This window comes from Hyperolius riggenbachi, chromosome 3 (genome assembly GCF_040937935.1).
Source record: "Hyperolius riggenbachi isolate aHypRig1 chromosome 3, aHypRig1.pri, whole genome shotgun sequence".
Lineage (NCBI taxonomy): Eukaryota > Metazoa > Chordata > Amphibia > Anura > Hyperoliidae > Hyperolius > Hyperolius riggenbachi.
The window spans coordinates 260,393,993-260,413,897 of record NC_090648.1 but is presented as its reverse complement, the minus strand read 5'-3'; the positions used below and the strand labels follow the sequence as shown (position 1 = coordinate 260,413,897).

At 41.2% G+C, this 19,905-nt stretch overlaps 1 protein-coding gene across 6 annotated transcripts in view; it reads left to right on the top strand.

The window, feature by feature from the left end:
- The window catches only part of RELN (reelin), a 736,759-nt gene extending 717,554 nt beyond the window's left edge, over positions 1-19,205 (top strand). For 4 of the 6 annotated variants that reach the window (XM_068276232.1, XM_068276233.1, XM_068276230.1 and 1 more), the window contains one exon: positions 17,853-17,931. Coding sequence is in view for 2 of the 6 variants with exons in the window: in XM_068276234.1 (XP_068132335.1) it covers positions 17,853-17,949 (97 nt within the window). In the remaining 4 variants the exon portion in view is untranslated. Of the gene's footprint in view, positions 1-17,852 lie in introns of all 6 variants that reach the window. The other 2 variants (XM_068276234.1, XM_068276231.1) reach the window with 1 other exon arrangement.
- Positions 19,206-19,905: the final 700 nt, after the last annotated feature.

Below are 19,905 nucleotides of genomic sequence, written 5' to 3'. Positions count from 1 at the left end.
TTAAGATCAGATACATCCGAATTGTTTCCAGTACAGGAAGAGTTGAAAAACTCCAGTTGTTATCTCTATGCAAACAAGCCATTAAGCTCTCCGCCTAAGTTAGTCTTAAGGCCCATACACACGTCGGATTTCCGCGAACGATAAGTATCCCTTAAGCGATCCGCCGGGCGGATCGCTCAAACTCACCCTTATCAAGCGAACGACAGCCTATACATACGCCCGATTTAGCGGGCGAACGACGGAACGACGGGGCGTGCAAACGACCCGTCGTTCGCGGAATTCCGACGTGTGTATGGGCCTTATGTCGTGGAGAGGGCTGTTATCTGACTTTTATTATCTCAACTGTTCCTGGACTATTTACTTTTCCTCTGCCAGAGGAGATGTCATTACTTCACAGACTGCTCTGAAAGAATCATTTTGAATGCTGAGTGTTGTGTAATCTGCACATATTATAGAATAATGCAATGTTAGAAAAAACACTATATACCTGAAAATAAAAGTATGGGAATATTTTCTTTGCTGCTAATCTTCTAGTAATTATTCATAGTACACAACCAATTCATTATATCATTTTTTTTTTTCGCTTCAGTGTCTCTTTAAATGTCAGCAATGAGTACTGGAAATTGTATTTATACAAGATGACAAATGTTAACTCTCGTTAATAAAAACAAATAAATTCATTGTGAACAGAATATCTAAAATGAATACAGCAATGCACAGTAAGGGGGGGGGGGGGGGGTGATTATTAGCACATTAGCTGCAGTGGAAAGCAAGAAAAACACCTAAATACAGAGGTAAAGAAGAGTGGAGGGGTTTGTGTAAGGCCACTAGTTCAAGAGTTATGGCACAAGGTCTGCTTCCCTCAGCATATTGAAGACGTACCAGTTCTGTACAGTGTTAGAAACTAGCTGCTGTGTGGGGCAGGGTTGCACATGCCATCCAATCGGCGCTGCGGCCAATCACAGCAGGGCAGGAGGGGGCGTGTCCAGGGCAGACAGACACACATACATACAACGGACGGCTTGGAAATTATCATTATAGATAACTAATATGGTACATTTCACAAATGTTTGAACGCTTTTGAACTTTATTTTGTCTGATGGAGGATTTACTTAGTAACATACTATTAAAGAGACACTGAAGCGAAAAAAAAATTATGATATTATGATTTGTATGTGTAGTACAGCTAAGAAATAAAACATTAAGATCAGATACATCCGAATTGTTTCCAGTACAGGAAGAGTTGAAAAACTCCAGTTGTTATCTCTATGCAAACAAGCCATTAAGCTCTCCGCCTAAGTTAGTCTTAAGGCCCATACACACGTCGGATTTCCGCGAACGATAAGTATCCCTTAAGCGATCCGCCGGGCGGATCGCTCAAACTCACCCTTATCAAGCGAACGACAGCCTATACACACGCCCGATTTAGCGGGCGAACGACGGAACGACGGGGCGTGCAAACGACCCGTCCGCGGAATTCCGACGTGTGTATGGGCCTTATGTCGTGGAGAGGGCTGTTATCTGACTTTTATTATCTCAACTGTTCCTGGACTATTTACTTTTCCTCTGCCAGAGGAGATGTCATTACTTCACAGACTGCTCTGAAAGAATCATTTTGAATGCTGAGTGTTGTGTAATCTGCACATATTATAGAATAATGCAATGTTAGAAAAAACACTATATACCTGAAAATAAAAGTATGGGAATATTTTCTTTGCTGCTAATCTTCTAGTAATTATTCATAGTACACAACCAATTCATTATATCATTTTTTTTTTTTCGCTTCAGTGTCTCTTTAAATGTCAGCAATGAGTACTGGAAATTGTATTTATACAAGATGACAAATGTTAACTCTCGTTAATAAAAACAAATAAATTCATTGTGAACAGAATATCTAAAATGAATACAGCAATGCACAGTAAGGGGGGGGGGGGGTGATTATTAGCACATTAGCTGCAGTGGAAAGCAAGAAAAACACCTAAATACAGAGGTAAAGAAGAGTGGAGGGGTTTGTGTAAGGCCATTAGTTCAAGAGTTATGGCACAAGGTCTGCTTCCCTCAGCATATTGAAGACGTACCAGTTCTGTACAGTGTTAGAAACTAGCTGCTGTGTGGGGCAGGGTTGCACATGCCATCCAATCGGCGCTGCGGCCAATCACAGCAGGGCAGGAGGGGGCGTGTCCAGGGCAGACAGACACACATACATACAACGGACGGCTTGGAAATTATCATTATAGATAACTAATATGGTACATTTCACAAGGCCTTAATTGAAGTCTCACCAAAATCCAGCCCAGAATTGAACAAAGCAAATTCAAATTATAGGCATGTTGATACATGAATACAAACCATGTATAGAAGCAAACTGGGGCACATAATACCTATTTCATGGGTGAAATGTATTTGACAAGCTGCATATTTTCCTGGAGACTGAATCCACAGTGTGGATTTTCTCCAAACGGGGCAGCAAGATAAAGTGGGGTGGCAGGTGACCCAAGACTATCTAGTTGTAAAGAGGGATCCGCACACAGACTTGCTGGAACTCAAATCGCTTTTATTGTCCCATCACACACAAAGTACATCTGACCGTACTACCGACGATCGTTTCGGGCCGTTAAGGTGCCCTTTGTCAAGGCATGGGGCAGACAAAGTACACACTTTGTACTTTGTCTGCCCCATGCCTTGATAAAGGGGACCTTAACGGCCCCGAAACGATTGTCGGTAGTACGGTCAGATGTACTTTGTGTGTGTGATGGGACAATAAAAGCGATTTGAGTTCCAGCAAGTCTGTGTGCGGATCCCTCTTTACAATTGGATTGTACGGTTGCATTGGAGTCCAGCATCCACTCTCCCAGGTTGCATTGGAGTCCAGCATCCACTCTCCCTTTATGACCAAGACTATCTAGGTCATCAGATTTTATATGCAGCAGTGTTTACACTGGACAATGAATGTCGGAAAAAAAAATTCTTTAGAGATGGTCAATGATATGCTAGAATTAAACTTAGCAAATACATTGTATGTAGATTGAATAGTTAGACTAATCGAAATATTCAGGAAGTGGATTTCATTGGCTTAATTCCAAGCTGCATGCAATTGTATTATATTTGCATGCAAGCCAGAATTATTAGCATCTCGTTGACCATCCCTGTTGCTCCCGGTAATGGCCTGCACATCAGGTGACATTAGTGGTGGACTGTTCTTGTTTTTGTAGTGTTTGTGCATTTCTGTTATTACCTGTTTGTTACTCTGTTGCTACAGCGTCTATCTACATGTTCCCTGGAAAGCTGAATTCTGTTTGCAAGTTTTTGTCCTTGTGTGTATTGTCTCCTCCATCTTATTGCATTTATAGGTCTGACTTGGAATACATATTTACTGGTTCCATTATTTGGTATGACATCGTAATACCAACATTTGACATAAATGGCAACTGCTTGTGTTTTTTCTAAGCATTACAAGAAGCACGTTTGCTGGAATACTTTTAAGTGGAAGCCTGACCAAAATGTTTTTTTTTAGTTTTATTTTTAATAGCTACTTATGCATCGTATTCACTACGTCACAGAACCAACCAATCCTATGCTATTGTCCCATTGCCATACCATACAGATACACCAGTAAAGGCATTTTGTAGACCGTTACATAATGCATTTGATGCATACTGTATTTTTTGGACTATAAGACTCACTTTTTCTCCCCCCAAAAGTGTGTGTGTAAGTGTGTGTGTGTGTGTGTGTGTGTGTGTGTGGGGGGGGGGGGGGTCACTGCATCTTATAGTCCAATTGCAGGGAGTTCCTGACTTGTAAATGCCTGTCAATACGAACCTCCAACCTGCCGCAATGTTGGGGACTCCCTGTACTGCTGTACCCATGAAGAGGGTGACACATGGGTACAAACTGAGGACACAAGGGGGACAAAAAGAGGTATAGAGAGGGACACAAAGGGGCATAGAGGAGGACACAAGGAAGGCAGAGGACTCAGGGAGACACAAGAGGTACAAGTGGCCATGAGGTACAATGGGGGCATAATCCACAAGATGCCCCTTCACCATGGATGCACCAGGTTTAGTATATATAATTTTTCCCTTGGTTTTTGTCCTCTTAACCTAGGTGCATCTTATGGCCAGGAGCGTCTTATAGTCTGAAAAATACGGTACATACCTAGTGCATGTGGTTATTATGCCACTCTGGCCAACAGTTGCTTTCTCTACAGCATACAAAATATATTAATTGAATGGATCCAAAAAACAGAAATATTATTAAAAGCTTAAAGTATTCCCGAGCCAAAGCTTAGGTACACAAAATCAGATACTTACCTAAGAGAGGGAAGCCTCAGAATCCTATTGAGGCTTCCCTCGGTAACCCATGGTCCCCCATTGCTGAGCGCGGCCCCCCAGAAGATTAGTGACAATGCCCCCCTTCACATTGGGACCGCGCAGCTCCTCTTCCTGGTTCAAGTCAGCATAATTGCTGACTGAGTCCACCCACACATGCGCAGTAGTACGGAGCTGTGGAATCCGTGCTACTGCTCATGCGTGGGCGGTCATTGTGTGCTTTTAATCCCACCATTGCTGCGCAGCTCAGCAACGGGATGGGGGGCGCGCTCAGCAAAGGGGGGCTTGTTAGAACCGAGGGAAGCCTCATTAGGATCTGGAGGCTTCCCTCTCTAAATAGTAAGTAGCAGATTTTGAACCCGAGCTTGGGCTTGGTTTCACTTTAAAGGATACAAGAGCCAAAATCCTTAAGAGAAACGTGGGAGCCGGCATTGTATAGTTAGCTGACCTGATATCCACTGCTCCCCCCGTTCTCCTGTGTCTCCCTCCTTTCTTATCTAAAGCCCCCTGGCGGCCTCTTCTGGGTTACCGTAGTCAGGCTTCACTGCACAGGCGCTAGCCTGACTTGTGCATGTCCACAGCCGGGAGCGCTCTATGTATAATGTAATCATGACGTCATAAGCGGTCACGCTCTGAGGTATTTGCACAACCCGGGCTTGCGCCTGTGCAGTGATGCCCAACTCCAACGACTCAGAAGAGGCCGCCGGGGGGCTTCTGATAAGGAGGGAGACACCGGAGAATGGGGGAGGGGTGATAGGGGGTGGCTAGTTGGCAATCAGGACAGCTCATCATACATTCTGGCTTTCCCCGTTTCTCTTATGGTTTTGGGCTCTAGTATCCTTTAAGTATGCATAAAATGAATCTATAACCTATAAATCAGCATATGCGCATTATAGGTTTTGGCTCTGTTATGAAATACAAACACCACATTCCTATAGTGTACAGCGTAAAAAAAACCAAAACTAAATCACAAATCTGTAAATCCTGTGCTTAGTGATGCTGAATTGCTTAACAGATCTGCACATGAACAATAAAGCCACAAACACGAAAGAGGTCTTCACCACAGAGAGTAATTAAAGCTCAATTACATTTATTGCACAAACAGAGACAAAATGACTGAGCAGCTGTCGCGCTTGGTCATGTTTATCTCTGTGTTTGTGCAATAAATGTGATTGAGCTTTAATTTTGTGTTTGTGGATTTGTGGCTGCCCCCCCTACAGTACCGGTCTGCTGGTCGTGTCACACATCTTGAAAACTTTTACGTGAGTGGTACTAATCCCTACAGTTTGACATGAACAGTAAAGCAACTTAAACAGGACAAATAATAATCAGATGGTTGAGGGGAGTACTTGCAAAACAGTGGGAATATTTCTAAAGTACTCAAACATGGACATGGATACACAACTTGTCTACCTTCAGTATAGGCACAAACTACTAGCTTATACTGCACATACTGGGGTTTACATACCCAAGGCCAGATATATATACTTTTTCTGCCCCCTCTGTGTGCAGTAGCCCCCTCACATTGCACATGCAGCCCCCTCTTCCATGTGTAACATGGATGTACATCAACCCCTCTCTTTCATGTATATCCTCCATAGGCAGCAGCATGCCTATTCCATTTTTAAGCAGCAACCGCTCTTCCATGTCCAGCCACCCCCTTGGGCTGCAGCTACCCTACGCTTTTGTGGTCTTTCCAGAAATCTGCCACCTGGCATACCAGTATCTTAACATGGTCATAAAATCAATAGAGCAAATATACTGCATTATTGTTCAGAGCTTACATTGAAGACATTTTTAGCACACATACTCTAATGCTTTAATTGCCTTACCTAGGCTAAAACTGTGCAGTGAAATAGAGAACAGCAATGGGAACCTTTTCTCTACAACCAGCATTTTCTTTCTCCTTATTCCTTTACCCTTCATTGCCCATGAGTAGTAAAGGTTCTATATGTCACATCAAACCGCCCACTTCCGGTAAAGTGACAGGTACCACGCCCCTTTCCCCGCCCTTTCCACGCCCCTATAGGTATGTGACGTCAAGCCGCCCACATCCGGCTTAGTGACAGGTACCACGCCCCTTTCCCCCACCCTTTTCCACGCCCCTATAGGTATGTGACGTCAAGCCACCCACATCCGGCTTAGTGACAGATGTTCCGCCCCCTTTTCAACGCCCTCTTCAGGGTGTGCCCCATTGTGTTGCGAACCATTTTGCCTGATACGTACACCTTAATGAGCCCAGACCATGCCATATATACGGGGCCCATTGTTTGATACGCATCCCTTTATGTTTTATAGCACTTAATATTGTGTAAGCTTTTATTAATAAGGAAGCGGTGGCAGGTTTTATGTGCTTTTTATTAAATCATGATAAAGATACAAATTAACAGCGGGTGAATTTATTTCCGCTGTAAAAGATCATCTTCGTTGGTATATACATAGAGACACAAATTAACAGTATCTGAATTAATAACAATTGTAAAATATTGTTTTAATTGTATGTACATAAAATAACTTTATTACAGAGCATGATATACTGAACAGAAAAAAAAAACAGGTTTTATTTAACTTTATTAATCCACAGGCATGTATGTACATAAAATAACTTTATTACAGAGCATGATATACTGAACAGAAAAAAAAAACAAACAAACAGGTTTTATTTAACTTTATTAATCCACGGGCGGCGTTTTCGTTGTAAACGGTTACGTGTATCTGACACGGGTTCGATTACGGCTCCCGGCAAACCTTTTAAGTCCTTGTATGAAAATAATTAGAGAGTTAACCAGTGTGTTTGCAGCAAAGGAAGAGTTCTTTTTTTAGGAAGCAAAGTCCCCTGGGTTAGTCCTGGTGATGGAGAGAACATTCGTCGACTGACAGGTGTGCTAGGTGTCGCTGTTGATTCCTCGGGCAATTGTGCTTTTAGATGGTCGAGCATGTCTCTTGTCCTTGTATTACCAACCACACTAGACGGTACATTTAATTCAGCCATGGCATCCATAAATATTTTCCAACCAGGAGGCGCTTTACTCGCTGTCATGGCGTGGTTTTGCGTAGCGCTGCGAACCAAATCAACCATGTTGGATCCAGGAACAATATGGCCTCTGTAAACAAACTCCCCTCTTGCATTCCAAGTAACTGTATCATCAGCCTGAACCAGTCTATTTAACAACAGCGCGGCATTTTTCTTAAAACGTTCATTAACATGATTAAGTATTTCAGCAATATCATCGTATTTGTTACCATTAACATTTGTCAATTGCGTCTGATCAGATGAGGATGGCGTTATCAAAGTTAAAGAAGTTGTTTCTTTTCCAGCCTGTCTGGCAAACGTTAAGTATCTCTGTAACACAGCAGTGTATCTCTTAATTTTTTCATCATCAGGCATGTCATTCCTATGCAAAATGTCACTAATTTCTGCATCTAGACGTTGTGTAACAGTCTGACGTATGTCGGGTGCTGTTGCAGAGGGCCTCTTTATTTTGTCAAGTTCTTGTTTGGACACCAAGAACATTTTCTCAGTATGATCCATCATGAGCCACCAACACGGCTAGCAATCAGACTCGTTATTAAGGGGATGGCAAACCCAAGGAGGGAGCCTATAAACCCACCAGACTGATTCACAAGTCGTTTCTTGGTTTTAATGGGAAACGTTTTATCACTCAGTTTCTTTATAGCTTTTCGCCACCTTTTAAGTAGTTTCTTTTGCCGCTCTTTCAGGGGTATCTTCCCTTTTATAATGTTGAGAGCGATCTCACCAATAGCAGAAATCAAATCGTTACTGGCATTTCGTAAAATTGATTTCCGGACAGACGGCTTTGCTTTCACTAGAACTTTTAAAATGGCCCAATTGCGCCTCAGTCTGTTAGACATCTTTACAGATGTGTATGCACGTTTAAGAATGACAAGTAAGACGGAGAAAATCACTTTTTAGAGCTTTGATTTTTGTACACATACACAGCCGGTAGGTCCGGAGGGAACAGACCCGTTCTCAAGCGGAGCGCGTCTGGAGTATCCGAACGTAAATCTACCAGTAAATAGCCATAAGGCACTTGTGTACCATCTTCAAAAGCCTCTAAAAAGAAACGGGTTTTACCAGGGTACATTTGTCTAGCTAGCGTGGTGATTTGTAATTTATCACGTGGATTTTTAAAAAGAACCATATATTTAGTGTTCAGATTTATGGTTCTGCTTTTCTTACCCTGGCAAAAAACATTTTGAACAAGATACATTATGCTCAGGTTTCTGTGATGGACATACTTTGTAAATGCCTGTTGTATTTCAAGGTTTTCACAAGCCGCCTCCATGAGATCATCAACAATTGCCAAATTTACCTTGTCAGGTGGGAACAGATCTTCGTCTGTAAAAGTATGCGGTAACCCCTCGACAAATTTGATATGTGAAAAGAAACGAGAGAGGTCATCATACAGTTTTTGCCAACAAGCATAAAACCAAACAACATTTTCAGGTTTGTGCGACATAAGTGTGTCGGAGTGTAGTAAGAGCTGTTTTACAAAATAACTCTTTCCAGAGTTGGAGGGCCCCGCCAAAATACTCAACTCACCAAGAAAATCACCCAACGGCGGATTCCAAGCACCCTCTTTACTCACAAAGATGACAGAGTCTGTGTCGTGGTAAAGGACACGTTCTTGCAAACAATCCAGTAATTGATACAATTCCAATCTGGCATAAGCTGTTGTAAAACAGGCTATAAAGATGTTTGTGTTTTTGTTTACCGTATAACGGTCTTTGGTATATTTCCAATTAGCTACAACCGTCTCATCACTAATGAAATTAACCTCGGAAAGCTCGTGGTATGGTAAAAAGGCCAGTTTGAAAAGTTCATCCGGGTCTGAAACTATGCTGGTGTGCGGTAAGTTTGATCTTTGACCAAACTTACCCCACAGGGAATTCAGGAAAAGTTTGGATATCTGTCGTTTGGCAGGGTTCACAGCTATTTTGTCAGCTCGTAGGTGGATGCCCTCTTTTTTGTAAAATGAGTCAATATAATGTTTTTTGTCCTCATCTTTTTTACACCAGCTGGGGTAGCCAGAAGCCTCTTGCTTATCCCTGAGGTGTAGTTTAATATAAGGCGCAAACAGCTCATCTGTGGTGTTTGGGAAGTGCCAGATTTCATAAACTTCTGCAATCCTATAGCCCTTCTCTACAGCTAAAGTGAGTTCTATAGTGCACCAGGTACCTGTCAGTGAGCGTTGTTCATCCGTGTGATTGCAGATGTCTGTCAGTGTATTCAGAGCACATGTGTAGCATAGGGGGAACATGAGTTTTTTGTTCAGTTTTACAGGGAGGATTGGAAAAAATAAATCTCTAGGTGGGTACACTTTCACTCTAGCAATGCCAAAGTATTTTTTTATGTACCCAAAGTCGTCAAAAATGATTTCAGGATGACCTACAGGGTATGTTTTGGTTTTGTTTACAAAAGGGTAAAGACTTGTGAAATCATAATAATGAATGGTTTCATCGACTTGTGTTTTGTGATACAGTTTGATAGCATTTGTTCTCCCACCATAAAGAGCATCACGGGGATCCAGCGGTACTGGGAACTCCATTTTAAGGAGATAATCTTTGACCCCATCATCTTTTGCAACCATTTCATTCCATTCATGTTCCCACATTATGCGCAGTGTAAACCCACATTTTAAGAGGTAGCTTTTCTTTGCTAAGAATGTGTTGTACAACTGGCCGTATGTAGACTTGGTAACATCGTTGTTATCACTCTCATTGTAACACACGGGGCAGCCGTGATAAAAACAGCCCTGAAACTCAAAAGCTATGTGTACGTCATTAACAAAAGCATATCCGTCCAAAAAGTACTTCCCTACCTGCTTTTCACCACCGCTTAGAGCGTGTTTTATAGAGATGCCCTCTGAATGCTGTACGTACATAAGCCAGTGTATAGCCGGTGTGGAATAACGTTTCTGTGTTTTATGATAGTTATCAGCGGGTAGAATGGCTATAGTATCTGTTGGGAGAAACTTAAATCTGTACATAGCCATGCAGACAGAGGCCAGAGTAATGAGCTGAAAGGGGTCAATGCATTTAGTCACTAAAATGTACTCCTTCTTACGTTTGCAGAACTGTCTCACTTCTTTTCTAGTCATTTGCATGATCCGCTCTCTGTAACATTCACAAGCCTTTCTCAAAATTTCCACATCCTGCTTGCAATAAGCTTTCAACTGTTCTTGAAAATTAAATGTGTCATTTTTATGTTCCTCATACCACTCCAAGATTTCTTTTTTCTCACCTGACATCATGTATTCCGCACCATAGTACTGTATATGGGGCATGGGGCCTACATAGCTCTGATTTGCTTCTGTGTTGAAGAAATGTGGGAAATGGCCTTTAGCCCCTGAAAACCCCAGGGCTTCTGGCATTTTACTGAGTTTCATAGGTATGAAATTTAAAGAATCTATGAATCTCATTTTTAAATCTACCAGGGTCACGCACATTAGACGACCCCCTTGATTCACTATGCGCATTTCTAGTTTTTCCCTGATAAATTCTTGAACAACAAAATAGACATCATACCTCCCGGCATTATTGTTTAGAAAAAGCATTGAACTTGTAAAGCCGCATGTAAAAACAGCAGCCAAAAACATCGCTAAAGATGCCGTAGCGTCAGTGTCAACGGCTGTCATGGATAGAATCAATCGTTCAAAACAAGAGCAGGACGGGTCAGGCGTTGTGTATATACGCAAAAAACAACGTAAACGAAAAAGACATATTGACAGCATAGTTCTTCCACCTTTTCTCAATAAAACCAATGGGCGCAAGAAGCGCAGAAGACAGAAATCACCAGATCGTTCACCAGGCGACATCTTTTAAGCGGCGACATGGCTTTCGTGCACGACTGCTCGACCGAGTATGCCAAATCCGAATTGGATATCTTTCAAATACCACCGACACAAACACAAGCGTCGAACTAGTGGGACCGATCTACGCCGACATCTTTAATCAGCCAAAGCTGGTCTTGAATGGGCTAGACCTAAAGATTAAACTCACCAGGAATAAAGACTCTTTTTGCCTTATGAGTGCTGAAGCTGAGGCGTTTAAAGATGTCGGCGTAGATCGGTCCCACTAGTTCGACGCTTCTGGACCGTGTTGTAAATCGCGCTCTTTTGATGAAGCCTGCATTGTTACCGTCCAGCGCACGGTCATCAAAATGTCCCGCTGTATCCTTATAGAATAAACCGGCTGTAAACTGGGTCGCCAAAGTCTGTGCGTTATAGTTTAGAAGTGTTTCTATATAGGCTCTGTAGGTATACAGATTATCGCTTGTAGATATTAATCGATCGCCGAGTGATATATCTAACTGACTGAAAAGACTGGCTATAGGGTAATTAACCAATGCTACACGAGAGCCATCTTGCAGGAGCGTGTTGTCCGCTTTAAGTATTCGGCAGGTGATATGTAGCAAGGTATTATTTAAGTCGTAATAATATTCGCCGCTTCCGGGAATAAAGAATTCCAAGGGCGTGCCGTCGGCTATTGCGGCGATAGGGTGTATTTCTACATAAATAGATTTTTCTATACTTGTTTGTGTCGGTGGTATTTGAAAGATATCCAATTCGGATTTGGCATACTCGGTCGAGCAGTCGTGCACGAAAGCCATGTCGCCGCTTAAAAGATGTCGCCTGGTGAACGATCTGGTGATTTCTGTCTTCTGCGCTTCTTGCGCCCATTGGTTTTATTGAGAAAAGGTGGAAGAACTATGCTGTCAATATGTCTTTTTCGTTTACGTTGTTTTTTGCGTATATACACAACGCCTGACCCGTCCTGCTCTTGTTTTGAACGATTGATTCTATCCATGACAGCCGTTGACACTGACGCTACGGCATCTTTAGCGATGTTTTTGGCTGCTGTTTTTACATGCGGCTTTACAAGTTCAATGCTTTTTCTAAACAATAATGCCGGGAGGTATGATGTCTATTTTGTTGTTCAAGAATTTATCAGGGAAAAACTAGAAATGCGCATAGTGAATCAAGGGGGTCGTCTAATGTGCGTGACCCTGGTAGATTTAAAAATGAGATTCATAGATTCTTTAAATTTCATACCTATGAAACTCAGTAAAATGCCAGAAGCCCTGGGGTTTTCAGGGGCTAAAGGCCATTTCCCACATTTCTTCAACACAGAAGCAAATCAGAGCTATGTAGGCCCCATGCCCCATATACAGTACTATGGTGCGGAATACATGATGTCAGGTGAGAAAAAAGAAATCTTGGAGTGGTATGAGGAACATAAAAATGACACATTTAATTTTCAAGAACAGTTGAAAGCTTATTGCAAGCAGGATGTGGAAATTTTGAGAAAGGCTTGTGAATGTTACAGAGAGCGGATCATGCAAATGACTAGAAAAGAAGTGAGACAGTTCTGCAAACGTAAGAAGGAGTACATTTTAGTGACTAAATGCATTGACCCCTTTCAGCTCATTACTCTGGCCTCTGTCTGCATGGCTATGTACAGATTTAAGTTTCTCCCAACAGATACTATAGCCATTCTACCCGCTGATAACTATCATAAAACACAGAAACGTTATTCCACACCGGCTATACACTGGCTTATGTACGTACAGCATTCAGAGGGCATCTCTATAAAACACGCTCTAAGCGGTGGTGAAAAGCAGGTAGGGAAGTACTTTTTGGACGGATATGCTTTTGTTAATGACGTACACATAGCTTTTGAGTTTCAGGGCTGTTTTTATCACGGCTGCCCCGTGTGTTACAATGAGAGTGATAACAACGATGTTACCAAGTCTACATACGGCCAGTTGTACAACACATTCTTAGCAAAGAAAAGCTACCTCTTAAAATGTGGGTTTACACTGCGCATAATGTGGGAACATGAATGGAATGAAATGGTTGCAAAAGATGATGGGGTCAAAGATTATCTCCTTAAAATGGAGTTCCCAGTACCGCTGGATCCCCGTGATGCTCTTTATGGTGGGAGAACAAATGCTATCAAACTGTATCACAAAACACAAGTCGATGAAACCATTCATTATTATGATTTCACAAGTCTTTACCCTTTTGTAAACAAAACCAAAACATACCCTGTAGGTCATCCTGAAATCATTTTTGACGACTTTGGGTACATAAAAAAATACTTTGGCATTGCTAGAGTGAAAGTGTACCCACCTAGAGATTTATTTTTTCCAATCCTCCCTGTAAAACTGAACAAAAAACTCATGTTCCCCCTATGCTACACATGTGCTCTGAATACACTGACAGACATCTGCAATCACACGGATGAACAACGCTCACTGACAGGTACCTGGTGCACTATAGAACTCACTTTAGCTGTAGAGAAGGGCTATAGGATTGCAGAAGTTTATGAAATCTGGCACTTCCCAAACACCACAGATGAGCTGTTTGCGCCTTATATTAAACTACACCTCAGGGATAAGCAAGAGGCTTCTGGCTACCCCAGCTGGTGTAAAAAAGATGAGGACAAAAAACATTATATTGACTCATTTTACAAAAAAGAGGGCATCCACCTACGAGCTGACAAAATAGCTGTGAACCCTGCCAAACGACAGATATCCAAACTTTTCCTGAATTCCCTGTGGGGTAAGTTTGGTCAAAGATCAAACTTACCGCACACCAGCATAGTTTCAGACCCGGATGAACTTTTCAAACTGGCCTTTTTACCATACCACGAGCTTTCCGAGGTTAATTTCATTAGTGATGAGACGGTTGTAGCTAATTGGAAATATACCAAAGACCGTTATACGGTAAACAAAAACACAAACATCTTTATAGCCTGTTTTACAACAGCTTATGCCAGATTGGAATTGTATCAATTACTGGATTGTTTGCAAGAACGTGTCCTTTACCACGACACAGACTCTGTCAGCTTTGTGAGTAAAGAGGGTGCTTGGAATCCGCCGTTGGGTGATTTTCTTGGTGAGTTGACAAGTGAGGTACCTGATGGCACATACATTACAGAGTTTGTCTCTGCGGGGCCCAAGACATATGGTTACAAATTAAATACTGGTAAAACTACCTTAAAAGTTAAGGGTATAACACTCAATGTGGCTAACACGCAGCTTATTAATTTTGACAGCTTGAAAGACATTGTGCTGGATTACCCCCGAAATTCAGATTCTAAGACGCAGAAAACAATAGGCCTAGAACAGCCGGGCATTGTCAGAAATAAGAAGCTTTGGCGCATAGAAACGAGACCTCTACGCAAAACACAGAAGTGCGTTTACACTAAGAGACAATTGGTAAATGACTTTACCACACTGCCTTTTGGCTACTGAAACAGTTATGGACCCACGTTTTCAACACCCTTTTTCTTGTATTTTGGCGGGGCCCTCCAACTCTGGAAAGAGTTATTTTGTAAAACAGCTCTTACTACACTCCGACACACTTATGTCGCACAAACCTGAAAATGTTGTTTGGTTTTATGCTTGTTGGCAAAAACTGTATGATGACCTCTCTCGTTTCTTTTCACATATCAAATTTGTCGAGGGGTTACCGCATACTTTTACAGACGAAGATCTGTTCCCACCTGACAAGGTAAATTTGGCAATTGTTGATGATCTCATGGAGGCGGCTTGTGAAAACCTTGAAATACAACAGGCATTTACAAAGTATGTCCATCACAGAAACCTGAGCATAATGTATCTTGTTCAAAATGTTTTTTGCCAGGGTAAGAAAAGCAGAACCATAAATCTGAACACTAAATATATGGTTCTTTTTAAAAATCCACGTGATAAATTACAAATCACCACGCTAGCTAGACAAATGTACCCTGGTAAAACCCGTTTCTTTTTAGAGGCTTTTGAAGATGCTACACAAGTGCCTTATGGCTATTTACTGGTAGATTTACGTTCGGATACTCCAGACGCGCTCCGCTTGAGAACGGGTCTGTTCCCTCCGGACCTACCGGCTGTGTATGTGTACAAAAATCAAAGCTCTAAAAAGTGATTTTCTCCGTCTTACTTGTCATTCTTAAACGTGCATACACATCTGTAAAGATGTCTAACAGACTGAGGCGCAATTGGGCCATTTTAAAAGTTCTAGTGAAAGCAAAGCCGTCTGTCCGGAAATCAATTTTACGAAATGACAGTAACGATTTGATTTCTGCTATTGGTGAGATCGCTCTCAACATTATAAAAGGGAAGATACCCCTGAAAGAGCGGCAAAAGAAACTACTTAAAAGGTGGCGAAAAGCTATAAAGAAACTGAGTGATAAAACGTTTCCCATTAAAACCAAGAAACGACTTGTGAATCAGTCTGGTGGGTTTATAGGCTCCCTCCTTGGGTTTGCCATCCCCTTAATAACGAGTCTGATTGCTAGCCGTGTTGGTGGCTCATGATGGATCATACTGAGAAAATGTTCTTGGTGTCCAAACAAGAACTTGACAAAATAAAGAGGCCCTCTGCAACAGCACCCGACATACGTCAGACTGTTACACAATGTCTAGATGCAGAAATTAGTGACATTTTGCATAGGAATGACATGCCTGATGATGAAAAAATTAAGAGATACACTGCTGTGTTACAGAGATACTTAACGTTTGCCAGACAGGCTGGAAAAGAAACAACTTCTTTAACTTTGATAACGCCATCCTCATCTGATCAGACGCAATTGACAAATGTTAATGGTAACAAATACGATGATATTGCTGAAATACTTAATCATGTTAATGAACGTTTTAAGAAAAATGCCGCGCTGTTGTTAAATAGACTGGTTCAGGCTGATGATACAGTTACTTGGAATGCAAGAGGGGAGTTTGTTTACAGAGGCCATATTGTTCCTGGATCCAACATGGTTGATTTGGTTCGCAGCGCTACGCAAAACCACGCCATGACAGCGAGTAAAGCGCCTCCTGGTTGGAAAATATTTATGGATGCCATGGCTGAATTAAATGTACCGTCTAGTGTGGTTGGTAATACAAGGACAAGAGACATGCTCGACCATCTAAAAGCACAATTGCCCGAGGAATCAACAGCGACACCTAGCACACCTGTCAGTCGACGAATGTTCTCTCCATCACCAGGACTAACCCAGGGGACTTTGCTTCCTAAAAAAAGAACTCTTCCTTTGCTGCAAACACACTGGTTAACTCTCTAATTATTTTCATACAAGGACTTAAAAGGTTTGCCGGGAGCCGTAATCGAACCCGTGTCAGATACACGTAACCGTTTACAACGAAAACGCCGCCCGTGGATTAATAAAGTTAAATAAAACCTGTTTGTTTGTTTTTTTTTTCTGTTCAGTATATCATGCTCTGTAATAAAGTTATTTTATGTACATACATGCCTGTGGATTAATAAAGTTAAATAAAACCTGTTTTTTTTTTCTGTTCAGTATATCATGCTCTGTAATAAAGTTATTTTATGTACATACAATTAAAACAATATTTTACAATTGTTATTAATTCAGATACTGTTAATTTGTGTCTCTATGTATATACCAACGAAGATGATCTTTTACAGCGGAAATAAATTCACCCGCTGTTAATTTGTATCTTTATCATGATTTAATAAAAAGCACATAAAACCTGCCACCGCTTCCTTATTAATAAAAGCTTACACAATATTAAGTGCTATAAAACATAAAGGGATGCGTATCAAACAATGGGCCCCGTATATATGGCATGGTCTGGGCTCATTAAGGTGTACGTATCAGGCAAAATGGTTCGCAACACAATGGGGCACACCCTGAAGAGGGCGTTGAAAAGGGGGCGGAACATCTGTCACTAAGCCGGATGTGGGCGGCTTGACGTCACATACCTATAGGGGCGTGGAAAAGGGTGGGGGAAAGGGGCGTGGTACCTGTCACTAAGCCGGATGTGGGCGGCTTGACGTCACATACCTATAGGGGCGTGGAAAGGGCGGGGAAAGGGGCGTGGTACCTGTCACTTTACCGGAAGTGGGCGGTTTGATGTGACATATAGAACCTTTACTACTCCCATGCTCAGGAGACTGCAGCTGCACAAGAAGCAATTCCTCTTCCATTATTCTTAGGGAAATAATTTTCCAGCTTATTGTCTAGAATGAGGCTGGAGGTTTCAATGAACTTTTTGCTGGACGATTGTGGCTGAAAACAACCTACTAGGATGGCTAGAGATCCTACTAGGATGGCTATACATTTATATATATAAAGTTACGCTGGGAAATAGAGCTGTGTCAACACAGCCAAAGTCAACTTGAAGTAAACTAGGGCCAGACCTAAAAGTGCCTCTGCCAGGCAGCATATTTGTTATACTGGAAAATAATTACTACATGTCCAGCATGCGTCAGACAAGAAAGTGCTTTGTCACACAAGGCTGTAGTCATATCACTGCAACATCAAAATATTTCAAGAACACAAACAGTTGCCCTAGTGATTCTTTCTTTCTGTTGATGGACATTGTTTATACGTGAATTGAACCAGTTCATACTTCTTAAGAAGTATGGGAATGTATTTTGTAGTAAAAATGTATGTGAGCGTTTGATATACAGAATTTCCAGCACAATTGAACTATTTTATCTCCATCTTTCCTTCTTATAGCACTCGCAAACAAAATTACATGATGAATTTTTCACGGCAACATGGGCTCAGGCATTTCTATAACAGGCAACGGAGGGCTCTGAGATACCACCCCTGAGGAACTGCCATATATACAATTCTTGCCATCATGTGAAGTGTTGCTTTTCATTGTGTCCAATCAAAACACTGCATCCAGTTTCAAGACTTTCCTGCAACTGGCTTAATACCTGAGAGCCTCTTATAAGACTGACCATACTCCATTTTTCGCACTGTGAACTAATGAGAAGTAACTTATTTTCTCATCGGTAAATGTCATAATGTTGATGTGTCTGTGAAGGTATGTGATTTGTTGTAATATCAGTTTCATTGGAAGTATTTCAGTTTAGCAATGTATTCCATTGAACAGGAAACCATTGCCAAGCACAAGGACTTGGAGCATTTGACAAAGCGCCGTATAGACCGTATTTAACAAAATGTTCACACTTAGGTATTTAAGTGCACTGTATTTCATCTATGTATCATATTTTATAAAATTAAATTATCATTTTTTTCTTTTACATATTCTCCTCAAAAATAATGTATCAACATCTGTTGAGTTGATGTAATACAAGCTCCTGTGTGATGTTTGGCCCGCTGAATGTACACTCTCATAGCAAACCTAAATACATACATATAGACTAATAGTGTAACATAATACTGAAGAGATCTTTGTCATAGTACATCTTGGATACTATTGACATGCTTACAGGAAAGTGTTATTCAAAGTATATTGAAGTTTCCCTTTATAAAGCATTGTGAACAGAGCCCTGAACAAATGCCCAGCATTCTGTACAATATGGCAGTAAAAGAGTGTTCTTGTCTATAAAGGCCAATAAACCTAACAGTAACTGCATTGTGGTGTCCGTGGCATTAGAGTGGCGTATAAATTGTGGACATGTTCTTTGTGTTCCATTTGTAGTTTGTTCCTATTGCGGGTCTATGTATCTTCTTCTGTAGCAATGTAACTGCACCAGCAACAGCAATATGGCCACATAGCTCATGTATAGATGACATCATAAACAATATCTAACAATATCTGGCAGTATTTAATGTTCAAATGCAATATCGGCAGTGCTCTGCAAAAAAAAAAAAAAAAGCAAATTGTTTCCTGATTGTGTATTCAACTCATTTTACAGATGTCCACAAAAACCACCAACTCAAAGAAAGGCTAAAAGAATTTTTACATTTTTGAACAAGTTTCTATGTCGAGAATAACATTTCCATTCACCACAGTTTGTATATACCATGATCCTCAGAGCATATGGATTGACTGTCAGCCTTCTCTTTGTTCTGTTTAAGTAAATAAGGAAATAAACTGTTCTGAATGTTTGGTCATTCTTATTTTCTTTCTTGTCATGACAAATAATTGGATAACTGTAAATTTATAGAATAATTTTGCTACCTTTCTAAGCAAATGTGTAAAGCGTAAAAAGAGCTGTAAATCGGGGCATTACATGCACCAGTGGGGTGGGCCAGTTACAGTGATATTGTATAGAGGGAGCAGAGAAAAGAAGGTGGGGCACATCTACAGGTTATCAATTTCTGAAGATATTATGTAGAGGAAAACAAAAAAAAGCACACTAGATACTATTGCAGTAGAACTGTGAATTTACATCCAGGAAACAGCATGCAACGGCATTCTCACAGGTGGAAAAGATGACAATGGGTCCCTAGATGCCAAAACTCATGCAGACGCACTAGGTCTCAGTGGACCATTACCCAGGGTCATGTAGGTGTTACAAAAAGGTATAGAATGAAGGCTCAATGATGGAGTAAACAGTACCTTATTTGAGAGAAAACACCAAAATTTGAAAAGGATCACCCGTTCCTGTTCAGGAAAAAAGTTTTACTGTTTACAATGCTCAAGAAACAACTCCATATCATTAGCTTTTTGTTTTGGTGTTGATTCACGTACCTGCAACAGGGCACAACAATACTACTTTTACTTCCACCTGCAGTACCAAGCGTTGAGCTTTCAGAGAGACTTGTAATAGTAAAATAGTAAGACCATTGCTATGGTAACGCACGTTACTGT